The sequence below is a fragment of the Leuciscus leuciscus genome (genome assembly GCF_965113295.1).
Source record: "Leuciscus leuciscus genome assembly, chromosome: 1".
Taxonomy (NCBI): Eukaryota; Metazoa; Chordata; class Actinopteri; order Cypriniformes; family Leuciscidae; genus Leuciscus; species Leuciscus leuciscus.
This window is the reverse complement of record NC_138725.1, coordinates 72,909,266-72,923,994: the sequence shown is the minus strand read 5'-3', so window position 1 is coordinate 72,923,994 and position 14,729 is coordinate 72,909,266. Positions and strand designations below refer to the sequence as shown.

Genomic DNA, 14,729 nt, shown 5'->3' with positions numbered 1-14,729 from the left:
GAGATCGCTTACAGATAAGCCCTTTGAGCAAAAATGCCAACCGGTGCACTGACTATCGTCACTTGGTTCAGTGAAACAATGAGCAATGTGGTGTAGCCGCGCCACAGCTCTGATGACTGTTCTCCAGTCTGAGAATTGCTCAAATCTTGTGTTACCTGAACTGATCCACTTTGATGTGGGTAGACAAGACTTTAACCTCCGAGCGGATTTCAACATCTTTCTCTGCATCAACAAGGTCATATGAGCTCGGATTATCAGGGAGCTGCTCTGATGGATAGTGCAAAAACGAAGGTCCTGTGAGCCAAGTTGTGGCTTCAAGCTTCACAGATGAAACCGAACGAGAGCCATGATCGGCAGGATTTTGCTCAGAGGAAACGTACCTCCATTGTTCAGGCTGAGTAGACTGTCTTATGCACTGCACACTGATGCTCACATAAACATGGAATAGTCTTGACTCATTACAGATGTAGCCTAACACTACTCTACAATCCGTGTAACTCTACTATCCAGTAATTTCTCATCTTTGGTCGTTTGTCAAGATTGCGACGGAGAGACATGAAACGTCTTTTAGCATACTCTCTGTTGTTAGGCAAGCGTCTAAGCCAAGGAGAAATGGCAATGGTGCTACCCAGCTGTTACTCGAGTCCTTGAAGAATTCCTTTTCCATGATATCCAGAAATAACTGATCCTCTACTGAAGGTGCAAATTTATTGTCGTCTTGGTCTGCTGAAAGACTGACTGGCCAAGTCTGCAGCTTGATGGGCTTACTTGACAGTATGACAAGTGAGGTGGTTTTTGGATCTGTTTTTTCTCATTGAACATCTCCTTCAGTACAATGGGATTATTGCATGGACTGAAGTAGCTTGGTCTGCCATTCTCTAAGATGTGTGTTCTCATGCAGTTCACCGGAGAGGGCTTGTGACACTTTCCTAGACACATATCTCCCACAATGACCCAACCAAGGTCCAATTTTTGGGCATATGGAGCATCATGAGGACCGTTGAGTTGCTTGCGGACTTTATGTGCTCTTATTATGTCTCTTCCCAACAGGAGCAGTATTTTAGCATTTGGGTCAATAGGTGGTATCTTGTCTGCTATCACTTTTAGGTGTCTATGATGCAGGGCAGCAACAGTGGTTGGTATTTCTATCTGGCATACTATTTCATTCGATAAGAGTAGGAAGTGGAAAATGTACTGTATCTCACCATCTGCAGATTCAATGATGAACCCGTGAGCTCAACATGTCAAAAAATTACGATCTGGCCAGAGGTCTATTGCTCTGCTCATCTATTATGGCATAGATCTGCTTGGCTTTGTTGGGGTCGCCAACAGGATAAACATTAACAAGGCAAATTTGGAACACGACTTGAAGAGGTGCTTGCCACTCTCACACTCTGAGCATTTGATTGACACATCACAATTCTTAGCCACATGTTTTTTTGATGAGCAGCATCTAAAACAGATGGACAACTCCTTTAAAATCCTTTTTCTTTCTTCTAATGGCTTTTCTCTGAAGGCTCTGCATTTCTTGAGAGGATGAGGTTTATGATGTATTAGACATTGCTTATCTATCTCATTGGTCGCTCTCTGAAGACTCTTTTCATAAGAAAGATTAAAGGGGGGCATGACATCTGTTTTATGGACTGCGACAGGTTTATGAACATGGGTGTGGCTTTCACTATATCGGTTCAATCCACCAGGGTTTATGGAGAGGGAAGAAAAACTGAAACTTGGATCATTGTGTGCTCTTACTTCCGTACACACAAACTCAACAAAGAAGGAGAATGGTGGGAAAGAAACTCCATACTGTATGTGTACTTGTAGTGTGAACCCTGCATCATCCACTTTTCTTGTAGTCCAAAGGGCAACTTTTGCACAATTGGATTAACACCTCTGGCTGTATCGAGATAAGTGAGCCTGGATAGATCACCCCCACTCTTAGCAGCTTCTATCTCCAAAAGCAAGTCTCCTAATTCGCGAAGCTTATGATGGTCTTTAGTTGTTATCTTTGGAAAAGTCTCTATTTTTGTGAAGAGGGCCTTTTCGATAGCTTCTGGAGACCCGCAGGTCATATCTAGCCTCTCCCAAATCAGTTCAAGACCAGCAGGTAAATTCCTTACATTTACAGACGTAATGTGATGGGCATGATCTGCTGAATCTCTCCCCAGCTACCTAATCAGTAAATCAAATTCCTCACCTGCTGTAAGATCAAGGTCTTTGATGGCATTGAGAAATTATGATTTCCAGGCCAGATCATTTTCAGGATGGTCATCAAATTTGTTGAGCCCTGATGTCACAAGCTGATTTCGTGCTAAAAACTTAGCTAACTCATACGTGGCTGCATCATGACCAGAGTGTTGAGTAGGATGATTTGTGTTTCTTCTGGGATGGTGCATGGGAGCAGCTGGATTCTTCGAATGGAGTGAGAAGCTATGTGAAGACTGGGGAAAAGGAGGATTACACAGCTCTTCATTCTCACTGCCACCGTATTGACTGGCATTCCACAAGGACAGTACTCGATACACAGGTGAAGAAGGCTTTTTCTCATCCTCTAGATTTTGAGGTAATTCAGTCTTTGAATTGCCTTAGATTGGTACAGTGTCACTAAGTTCACTGTGTTGTTTTACATACTCTTCAATACGTTGCCTAGGACTTTGCTGTGGAAGGTGAATAGTTAAACTATGATGTGAACTTTTCACCTCTAGATCTGCGACAGCAGCTTTCATGAAAGCGGCTTCCGCCATTGCGGCTTCCGCCTCTCTCTCTTTTTCCATTGCGTCTAATGTTGCTTCAAGGCGAGCTTTCTCTATTTTAATTTCCATTTCACTTTTTGCAAATGAGGCCCTTGCCTGTGCAGCTTCTGCCTTTGCTCTTGCTTTAGTTGCTGCCATGCTGGCCGTGGACTTGTAGGAAGTCACGGAACATCAAGATGAAGCTGACTTACTTTTGTCATCTTGCATGACTGGTTGAAAATTTAAGTTTGATGGATTTTACCGTGGATATTCTGCAGTTGTCGTGTGAGCCTCTATGCCCATGGATGACAATAGCAGGTGAAATCCAGTTTCCATGATAAATAGCTCTTGTATTGCCTTTTTACTGTACTGGCTTCGTACCCAGCAAGCTAAACACATCCACTCAATAAACAATCTTGACACCGGAGTCGTCGTTCAGATTTACTGAATAAATTTGTAAAATGGTAAAACAATATAAAAACAAAAAGAATACATAAATAAACTGTAACATGGTAAATGTCGAGTCCAACAATGTACAACAGGAGAAAATAATACAGAGTTCACACAATATAATGCGGAACTATGAAAACAATCACTTTTATATGCACTCCCTCAAAAACATACAAAATGCCATAATCAAGAATAATCAAATTCCACTTACAGGCAGTGCCTCGTTTAAGAGTTGTTGTTGTTCAACATGCTCTACCGTGTGCTGTGTAGTTCTTTTGAACTGTTGTCCGTTGGTGTCCCATTTGTGATTTTAGGATTCAGAAGGGTGCTCACGAGCACTTTTGACGAGCCCTCACTGAAGCGAGCTCCGCGGCAGACTCCTTCCCGACAGTTAAACATTTACATTTACATTTAGTCATTTAGCAGACGCTTTTGTCCAAAGCGACTTACAAATTGGGACTAAATTAAGCAAGTCATCGTGAAGAGGCAAAAAACAACGCAAGAAGTGCTCAAAATACGAAGTTCAGGCATTATTCAGAGTAGCATAAGCCCGATAAGCGAGAATTTACAGGAATATATATACTGTATACAAATTATTTTTAATATTTTTTTATTAAATTTTTTTTTAAGGTTAAGTGCTCACGGAAGAGAAGAGTTTTCAGCTCTTTTTTGAATGTTGTTATGGATTCTGCATTCCGGATGCCGGTGGGGAGATCATTCCACCAGCATGGAACTGTGAATGACAATGTTCTGGAAAGTGATTTTTTGGCTCTCTGTGATGGGACCACGAGACGTCGCTCGTTGACCGATCGAAGGCTTCTGGTAGGGATGTAGACTTGTAGGAGTGAGTGAAAGTAGGACGGAGCTGAGCCTGTGACAGATCTGTAAGCAAGTGTCAGTGCCTTGAACTTGATGCGAGCAGAGAGAGGTAGCCAGTGCAGTGAGATGAACAAAGGAGTGACGTGGGCCCTCTTGGGCTCATTGAAGACAAGACGAGCTGCAGCGTTCTGAATCATTTGTAGAGGTTTAGTTGCACATGATGGAAGTCCAGCCAGAAGAGCATTGCAGTAGTCAAGCCTAGTAATGACCAGGGCCTGGACGAGAAGTTGTGTTGCATGCTCAGTTAGGAAAGGCCTGATCTTCCTGATGTTGTGCAGTGCAAACCTGCATGATCGAGCTGTCTTTGAAATGTGATCTGTGAAGGTCAGCTGGTCATCAACTGTTACTCCAAGATTTCTGACCGACCTTGATGGGGTGATTGATGATGAGTCTAGCTGGACAGTGAAGTCGTGTTGCAGAGACGGATTGGCAGGGAGGACGAGAAGCTCAGTCTTCGCCAGGTTGAGCTGCAGGTGATGTTCCTTCATCCATGTCGAGATGTCCGCCAGACAGCTTGAGATCCGTGCAGCTACTGTGGGATCATCTGGTTGAAATGAGAGGAAGAGCTGTGTGTCATCAGCATAGCAGTGGTAGGAGAAACCATGTGCCTGTATGATGTGTCCCAGTGATGTGGTGTAGATGGAGAAGAGGAGGGGACCAAGAACTGAACCCTGAGGAACCCCTGTGGTCAGATGATGTGCTCTGGATGCCTCGCCTCTCCATGCAACCCTGAAGGACCTACCTGTGAGATAGGACTCAAACCAGTGGAGGGAGGTTCCTGTGATGCCCAGTGCTGAGAGGCTGGACATAAGGATCTGATGATTCACAGTGTCGAAGGCAGCAGACAGATCCAGAAGAATGAGAACTGAGGATTTGGAAGCAGCTTTTGCGACCCGTAGGGCTTCTGTGACCGACAGTAATGCAGTCTCAGTTGAGTGTCCTTTCTTGAAGCCGGATTGGTTGGCGTCCAGCTGGTTGTTCAGAGACAGGAATGATGTTACTTGGTTGAAAACAGCTCTTTCAAGTGTTTTTGCAATGAATGGTAGGAGAGAGATAGGTCTGTAATTGTCTACAAATGATGTGTTTAGTGTTGGTTTTTTAAGCAGTGGGGTTACCCGAGCCTGCTTGAATGCAGTAGGGAAAGTGCCAGTGTGGAGGGATGAGTTGATGATGTGTGTGAGTGCTGGTAGAAGTGTGGGAGAGATGGCTTGTAAAAGGTGTGAGGGGATGGGGTCTATAGGGCAGGTGGTAGGATGACTGGACATGATAAGTTTAGATACTTCTTCCTTGGTTAGCGGAGAGAAGGAGGAGAGAAGGTTATTGGCTGTGGGAGAGGTTGGTCTGGGTTCCTGTGTGTGTGGAGCTGAGAACTGACTGCTGATAGTTGCTGTTTTGTTGGTGAAGAAGTTAGCAAACTGTTGCATGTGGCTTTTCAAGATGAATGTTGAAGTCACCAAAGACTACAAGTGGGGTGCCGTCCTCAGGAAAAGAGGACAGCAGCACATCCAGCTCCTCTACGAAGTTACCCAGCTGACCGGGGGGGGGGCGATAAATGACTACAAAATCGATCTTAATGGGAGTTGTAAGTGTAATAGCATGATATTCAAATGAGTTGTTGTTGCATAGAGAAGAGAGCGCCGAGTATTTCCAGTTGGTAGAAATGAGAAACCCTGTACCCCCACCCCTCCCAGACTGGCGAGGGGAGTGAGAGAAAGAGAAATTGCTAGATAGAGCAGCGGGGGTTGCTGAGTCTTCTGGACGAATCCAGGTCTCAGTCAAGCCCAAGATACTTAGAGTAGAATGAGATGCAAAGGCTGGAATAAAGTCAGCTTTATTGACTGCTGACTGACAATTCCATAGACCCACGGAAAGAGAGAGAGGTGTGTGTGAGGATGAGAGAATGGGACGCAGATTAGCAGTATTGCGCTGCCTTTTGTGAATGATGAAGGGGCGTTGCCGAGAGATAACAGGAATGTGTTGAAAGCACATGTTGAGTAAGGAGGATAAGGATAAAAGTGGAAGGGAAAAGGGAGAAGAATGTACTTAAGTGCCTTCCTGGTGTCCTCGCTCGGTGGAGTCGCGCAGGTAGAGTCGATGGTCTTTACCCGAGTCGGTCTTAACACGAGGAGGCTGAACACGAGAGCTGAACGCTCCCACTGACGCTTCCGCGACAGCGCGCAAACTACAGAAATATAGTGCTGTCACTGCCTGAGTGAGGACAGCTGTGTCGCCGAGCAATTAAAGCAATAAAGCGAAAAAGTCCCGAATCGAAAGTGCTAAAAGCCAGTACTTAAGTGCAATTAAACAGCAATGATGATAATAATAATTTCCACTCGCGGCTGTTAGTTAGAGTGTTAACGCGTCTAGATAAAATACAGATTTGTGAGAAGGTAAAAATGAAAAATAAGCAGAGAATCGAACATACACTTACCTTGAGTCAAATACAATGCTGAATTACAGCAGAACTGGTGTATTTCGAACAAAAGTCACGAAAGTGCGATGCAAGTCACTTAACAGTTTCAAACACTTATCTGTATGACAAACTGATAAGAAAAAAAGTCAAACCTCAGTATGTTGAGTTCACAGTTTGGATGCTTGAGTCCAGCAAAGAGCAACTCCACTCCTGAATCTTGCAGGTCATTGTTACTCAGATCCAGCTCTCTCAGGGGGGAGTTTGATGATTGTAAAGCTGAAGCCACTATTTCACAGTGCTGATCAGTGAGATTACAGTCTGCAAATCTGAAAACAGGGAGTACTCTGATTAAAAGGCATGTTGGTGAGCTTGTGTCCCCAAAAGATTGTAAGACTTAATTATGTAGCCGACCTTATATGTCAACACATCTTATATATGATTATGCAGATAATAAAATCATATAAATAATACAAAATAAAAATAATCCCATGGGCAGACGATTACTAACATGCACTAACGTGGACGCTCTGGCTGAACCTGGCCATGATGAAGGAGGTCGACAAAGTTCGCTTTCTCGACTCCCTCTCCGAGGTCGGCTATGCACGTCATGTCATTGACCCAAATATAAGTACTGTATGTTCATATTTTCACACTTACAGAGCTTTTCTGCAGTTCCTCACAGCAGGTAACAGTCTCCATTTTCCATCTTTTGATTTGAATTTGTACTTCATAAAGTCTAACTCATCCATCACCTCCTCTGACATCAGGATCATGTTTGCCAAAGTTGAGCATTGTGCAAGAGAAAGACTTTTTGTTTTTGTTTCAGAGTTTAAAAATGCCTGCATTTCTTTAACAACAGAATGATCCTTCATCTCAATCAAGCAGTGTGACAGATTAATCCATCTTTCAGGACTGACATTGTTTTTTTGACCTCGTTTGAGGTTTTGGATTATTTTCTTGATGCTCTCTGGGTTGCTCTCTGTGTGAATCAGCACATCTTTTAAGAGTCTCTTGTTGGACTCCAGTGAGATGCCATGAAGAAAACGAAGTAAAAGATCCAGGTGTCCATTTTCACTCTTCAAGGCTTTATTCATGGCTCCCTTCAGAAACACATCTAGAGGAACATTCTCACACTGAGTTCTGGACTTTCCTGTGAGGAACATTTTCAGAACTTCACTGTTCTTGTGTAAAAAGCAGAAAAACACATACAGTGCTGCAAAAAACTCTTGAAAGCTCAAATGTACAAAGCTGTAAACCTTCCTATGATAAATCACAGATTCCTCTCTGAAGATCTCAGTGCAAATCCCAGAATACACTGAGGCATCAGTGACGTCTATGCCGCTCTCTCTCAGGTCCTCCTCATAGAACATCACATTGCCCTCCATCAACTGATTGAAAGCCAGTTCAGCAAGTTTCACAATCACGTCTCTGTTGGACTGCAGGAGTTTCTCTGGATCTCTCTCTTCATACTTCTGGTTCCTCATATGAGTTTGAATGAGGAGGAAGTGGATGTACATTTCAGTCAGAGTTTGAGGGATTTCTGCACTGAGATCTTGTTTCAGGATGTTTTGAAGCACAGTGGCTGAGATCCAGCAGAAGATGGGTATGTGGCACATGATGTGGAGGCTTCTTGCTTTTCTGATGTGTGAGATGATTCTGCTGGCTTGATGCTCATCACTGATTCTCTTCCTGAAATAATCCTCCTTTTGAGGGTCATTGAATCCTTGAATTTCTGTCACACGGTTGATGTAGTTTGAGGGGATCTGATTGGCTGCTGCTGGTCTGGTGGTGATCCAGATGAGAGCAGAGGGAAGCAGATCTCCTTTCACTAGATTTGACATCAACACACCCACTGATGAAGACTCAGTCACATCAGAAACGTTCTCACTGTCTGAAAACTTCAGTGTCAATCTGCTTTCATCCAGACCATCAAAGATCAACACAACTGTACATTCATCATACATCTCAGAGTCCAGATCTCGAAGTTCAGGATGGAAGTCCAGCAGAAGTCTCTGAAGACTGTACTGATGATCTTTAATCAAGTTCAGCTCTCTAAATGGAAGCACAAACATGAAATCTACATCCTGATTGGCTTTTCCCTCGGCCCAGTCCAGAATGAATTTCTGCACAGAGACGGTTTTTCCAATTCCAGCGATGCCTTTAGTAAGAACAGTCTTGATTTTGTCTTTCTTCTCTCTTCTCTCCTCATATCCTAGTTCAGGTGAAGGATCAAAGATGTCATTGCAGTGGATTGGAGTGTCTTGGAGTGTCTTGTAACTTTTCTCCATCTGTAGCACCTCATGTTCTTCATTCACTCCTTCACTCTCTCCCTCTATGATGTACAGCTGTGTGTAAATCCTGTTCAGGAGGGTTTGATTCTCTTGTGGTTTGATTCCCTCAAATACGCTCTCATATCTGTTCTTCATGTAAGTTTTGTGCTGGTCTTTGACTCTCTGAAGATCATCATGCACTGGTTGGTGAGAATCGAGCTGCAGGGCTGCTTCTGTGTCATGATGACTGATGTGTTTCTGACAGGAGGATGTGCTGGTCTGACAGGACACATATCGGATCTGGTCAGATCTCTCACCACTGAAAAGACATTAAGATGAACAGAGAGACAAAACAAATAGGATAGATCTTTATAAAATTAGAGAAAATATTTTTAATGTCATATTGGAAAACATTTTATTTGGTTCTTATTGAATCTTATTTGAAAACATGCAACATTTAGAAAGAAGTGATCATTTAAGAGTTTATCTTTTGTGACTAATTTATGGAAACACTTTATTTTGTTGGTCCTAGGGATGTTAACCGATGACCGTTTAACCGATGGTTGACCGTATCGACGTTAACCGATCAAATTTGTTGGTAGTCGGTTAAAAAAAAAAAAGTGATCTCTAAATTAGGCTATTATAGACAGTGGACTAAACGCTACTACAGTTAGCCATCTCATTCCAAGATCTTTTTGTGTGAAGTGAACAAATCCCTCACACTCAATTTTTCATAACTCGCCTGTTTGTCCTTAATAAACCAATAAAAACATTTGGCGCAAGGTCACAGCGTTTGGGTTTGCGTGCTCACAAGGTTTGCGAAAAGTAAAGGCTAGGCTACAGGCTAAAACACTCGAGGTTAGAGCCAGGGCAGACGACAGGATGAAGCTGTAACGACAATGACTATGACATGCGGTCACATGCTGTTCAAATTAGTAAATCCTGATCTCCAAGTCTGCTTGAACGGTCAAAATTGCATCTTTGTGGCTCCCCCGAGGGACATTTGAGTCACATAAGGAAACCCTGTTTTCTTAGAATCCCCTCTAAAACCCCCATTTCAGCTCTGGACTCCCTGTGACTTTTACAACCTCACAGACTCGTGACATTCCAGAACACACACACACGTACACACACACACACACACACACACACACACACCAACATCCTTTTGTGTTTAACTTAAAATGTGTGTAACTCAGACTGGTATCTGAACTTCCTGAATGTATGTGTGATTAATGTTGTTTTGATCATATAGTTCTGATCTTCGAGTGTTTGGATCTGAAATGTATTTTTGAAGGATGTTCTCCCAGTAGAATCGCATTCCGTAACCCGAGCTCATTGGCAGGTCATAAAATTTGACCACAGAGCTATCCAGCCCTATGCATGAGATAACAGGGTCGCAACATTCCAACACACACACATACAAACACACTCTGGACTGTGAAACAGAAACCCCCAACAGAAAAGGACTTTTACCCATAAAGTCACTCTTAAAGGTACTAAATATATAAATTTGTGTGTTAAGAGGTGTGTGTAAACCATAGGAAAGCATATGTCCTATTTGTGACATTAATAGAACTGCTATTGCCTATACAAATGCATAATAATGTATCGTTGCATGGCTACAACGCCTAGATTCTATTTTTGATATCTCTGTAATCCTCTCCAGCTAACGGAGTTGAATTCCAATAACAGAATTCAGTGATGCGCATTGTTTTATAAGTTCATATGTCTGGAGAAAATCCTCTCCAGTTAAAGTCAATCATGACTCATTCGAGTGGGCGTGTCTAACCGGACAAAGGAATCTTCCCGCTCGAAAAATCTCGACAGCTGATTCGTCCTACACGAAGGAGGGGACGGCACCTGGGACACTGATAAAAGTCCAAAACCTTCTCTCATCCCTCTCATCCTTCCGCTTCCAACTCATCCAACTTCTCTTGATCCTCTCCCCGGCGCAGCGTTTCTCCAAGGAACATCTGAAGGAGGCCCTGGCCTTCTCCATCGAACGAACCCATGTTCGAGTCGTAGCTGCCGGTCTTTGCAACTAAGATTTCCAGCCTCTCCCATCCCGGGAGACGAATCTGAACTTTTCCGGTAACGTTAAATTCAAGTGAGCCTTTACATCGTTTTTCGAAACGACCCAGAAGAAGAAGCTAGACGCAAACCAGCCGGACACGCGCACGCGCGTCCCCTTTTCAGCATCACACTGAAAGAGTACCACATCTCGCAAGTATATTGATTCCTATAAAAGCTGTTCCAGGTGTCTAGGTCTTAGGTCTGTGATTTAAGTTACCCTCTATCTTCCCTCTATATCTTTCTTTCTTTCATTCCATTTTCATTCTGATCACGCTATGTTTATGTTTTTGTTCGGTTAAATGTTTATTCGTTTGTTTGCATTTTTACGTACGTTTATGTTTGTAGTTTATATAATCTCTAGTGTGTGCCATTTTATTAATAAACCCATTTATACTTTTAACTGGCTCTGTGTTTGAAAACCCACTTTTTATAAAGTCAATGAAACAAAAGATCTATAAAGCTACAGGCTCTATATTATAAAACTACTTTGAATAGTTTTTATTAATAAACCCAAAGAGGTTTTGTCTTCGTGGCCAGAAGACAAACTTTCTTGGAGTTTTGTAAACAGGAATACTTCTTCTTAACTGTAATGATCAGACAGTACAGAACGAGGCATTTCCTATAATTGATAAAGTAAATGCATATGCGATTTATGAATTATGACCATGCGTTATAAATATTAATATTGCCAAAATTCCCTATATTCTTGAGCTAATTCGCATTAACCCAGAGGCATTTACGTTACAAAGCGTACAAAGAAAAGTAGTGTGTGGGACCATTTCACCAAAAAGAATGACACAGATGTAAGTTGCAACTTGTGTGATCCAGTGCTTAAACATTTAAAATATTCACAAATTAATATGGAAAACATGTTGATTTTACTGGTTTTCTAAGGCCAAATTAGAACCTGGAATTGATATTTTTCCCACAGTGCTGAATGAGAAGAGCCATTAATATTATTAATAAACTATTGTTTTCTAAGTGTCGGCTAAAATCACACCTCCATCTCCGCAGTTAAGCAGATGCGCTTAGAGAGAAATGCACCTTTCGTACGGATGACATAATCAGAAGGTATTAGCTTTCGATTCGAATTGGTTCGTTTTAAAGTGGACATTTCAAGCTTTAGCCTACATAGGCTTTGTTTCAGTTCTCGCGCTCCAGTTTACGGAGATCATGAAAGTGCGTCTGATTGTTTTCTTTTATTTTACCAGAGGCTCTGGTAAAAGCACAACGTTTTCTTGTTATTGTGAGTTTACACAAATAAAAGTAGTTGAGAATAATGTATTATTTTCTGTATGACCAGAAATGATAGAGTATTTTAAGTTGTTTCCACTGTTGATAGGAAAATGCAAGTGTTCGCGCCTGCGCCTCCGTGCCATGCAGTGCGCGCTCCACACTCAGCTTTGTTACTTTTTTGAATAAAAGCGTCTTATAAATATAGCCTATTAAATGTTATGATAAAATAATATAAAATTATTATTATTTGCGTAGCTATACATGGACCTCAAACACACCGCGTCTTCTAAGTCAGGTGACTGTAAATGCGCAAAAACTGTTTCCATTGCAGTTTTGCGAAATATTCCTTTTTCGAATTGCCTGAAAAACCACCTCATGCAAGCGTAAAAACTTTATTGCGATAAACGGGAGTTTATGCGAAATTGACGTGTTTCCATTGTGCGTATTTTCAATTCGCAATTTCAATTTGCGCAATTTGAAGGGTAATGGAAACGCGGCTTATGATGTATCACCTGAAAAGCCGCGACACCCGCAAGCCTCTTCGGGTGAGAAAGGTAGCCAAAGCCAACCTACCGTGTCATCTATGCAAGCTGGTAGGAAATGTGACAAACAGCATGTGTGTGTGTGAGCGGGAGGCAGAGCGGCAGAGAGATGCGACAGAGTTGCGAAATTGCAGGCGCGGCTCGAAATGGCTGTTATTTCAAATAGCGAATATTTTAAACTAATCGGGTAACCGGTTTCAACCGGCTAATGAGGCTCGGTGGTCGGTCAAGAAAATGTTTAGTTTTCGCCATCCCTAGTTGGTCCCCTTTAGATATTCTGTTGACTGTAAGTAACATTGTACCTACATGTCAACTATCAGTCATTAGAGTATTAGTAGACTGTCTGCCTAATATCTGCTAACACTTTATTTTGATGCTCCCCAACAGACATTCTACTGACTATAAGTAACTTTGCAAGTACGTAAAATTATTCTACCAACCTGAAAAGTATCCCTACCAGTCTACTAATATTCTAATGAGAGTTAATTGACATGCAAGTGCAAAGTACTATAGTGCAACTATACTACAGTCACTCATTTCGGCCTTTTGTCACGCACTCCCGCCACACATTGTATTTCTCATGCGGAAAAACTTTTTAGAATATATTTAATATGCCGCAGCGCCCAAAATGTATCTGGCCGCGCCGCTCTCACTATTGGAACCGGCAGGAATCAAGCAAGCGCGTCTCCCCCCATGAGTTCTTAGTCGAGCCTGCCAATCAAAAAAAAAAGAAAGGGACTACACAATAGTCAATCAGAAAATAACATTATTGTATCTGGGTAAGATTTAATGCAACGACCAATGAAAAAAAAAAGCATATCCTGGAATTGGTCACGAGATTCTGCTACAACGTCTTCCGAAAGTTTCGTTCACCCACAGAGGAAACCACTGGTGCTCCGAGCATCACTTTGAGCACAGAGTAAGTCATGATCTCCTGATTTAATGTTAAAACAAATTCACAACTTGTTTGACACAAACAGTGACAACTTGACTGCTGTTAGAGAATGTTTCCCAGATTATTAGCATCAGTGTCTGTAACTTAGCCAACAGTTCCCTTTCGAGGGAACTCGCGCTGCGTCGAGAACATAGACTGTAAAAAAAATATGGACGTAGTGTCCGTGACATCACCCGTAGTTTTCTGAAGAGCATTTTTGAAGCCTAAAGTGGGCGGAGCCGGCCGTCGCCATCTTGGCCTCGCGTCACTCCCGGATAACAGAAAATGGGCAAAGAGGCGGGGCAGGTGGGGAGGTAATGCTATGCTATATGCTACTGACAGTACCAAGTCTGCGACTGCACAGGGCCTCGCACTAAAGTGACAGTTGATGATGTAAAGCCAATTAAAAGTTCCTGTTTTTGCCCTTCGAAATATTATAATAGTTAAAAGACATGGCAACAAGTGAGACTGTGTATCGTGATTCTGTACTATTCTGCTAGTTGAAAATGTATATGCAGTAACTTAATAATACTCTGAGAGAGTGTGTGTGACAGTAATTTATGTGCATACATGTTAGTCACTCTTTTTTTATAGTGTATGGTCCGTCAGCGCGGCATCGCTCGTCAAGTTCGTAGAGAGCTTATTCAGTCCATTTTAAATTCTGATTTTGGCCGCCTCTCAAATGGGTTAAACCATAGATATATTAACGTTACCTATGAAGTTCAAGTAAATGCGCTGGAAATCCGCGCTCATTCAAGGATGTGCATTTATTGCATGGACGGAGAAAGCGCCGACACCTGCAGGATTTCATCTGACGGTACATAAGCATAATATAATCTGTTCCGTGAGAGCAGAACGAACGAGCCTTTATTGACGTTTTTAAATCTGAAAACTCCAAAAAGCAACGAAATTGTCAGACATCCATTAGTGCACAGAGGAAAACAACTGAAATACAGCGCTGGTTGTTCTCTCGAACGATACTCGACGACATCGACAGAATCCAAATCCATGGGCGAAGTAATGGATGTATTAAATTGTATGAAATAATCCCGAAAAAAAGCACAAACACTGCAGATATGCCAAGTTCAGCAGCTAAAATTTGCTGAGGTGAAGTGACGGCTAGTAACAGCACACAAACGGCTAGCATTGACATCAGCGGCAATCCACCTGTCACTCAAGCGGACACACCCTTAATTA

General features: G+C 42.3%; 2 protein-coding genes across 4 annotated transcripts in view; both read right to left on the bottom strand.

Moving 5' to 3' along the window:
• Positions 1–14,729, bottom strand: part of LOC309509895 (uncharacterized protein) — a 328,406-nt gene that overhangs the window by 173,818 nt on the left and 139,859 nt on the right. Inside the window, exons 5-6 of one of the 3 annotated variants that reach the window (XM_082184868.1) lie at positions 7,132–9,063; positions 6,627–6,800 (exon numbers count right to left, since the gene is read on the bottom strand). The exons of the other annotated variants lie outside the window; for them this stretch is intronic. Of the exons in view, the coding sequence (XP_082040994.1) occupies positions 6,627–6,800; positions 7,132–9,063 (2,106 nt within the window). The remainder of the gene's footprint in view (positions 1–6,626; positions 6,801–7,131; positions 9,064–14,729) is intronic. 3 annotated transcript variants of the gene reach the window in all.
• Positions 3,580–5,449, bottom strand: LOC309511111 (uncharacterized protein). The gene is made up of 2 exons (XM_082186153.1): positions 4,804–5,449; positions 3,580–4,605 (listed from the first exon to the last, which is right to left on the bottom strand). Exons 1-2 carry the CDS (start codon positions 5,324–5,326, stop codon positions 3,782–3,784), a joined length of 1,347 nt encoding a protein of 448 aa, XP_082042279.1. The 5' UTR covers positions 5,327–5,449; the 3' UTR covers positions 3,580–3,781.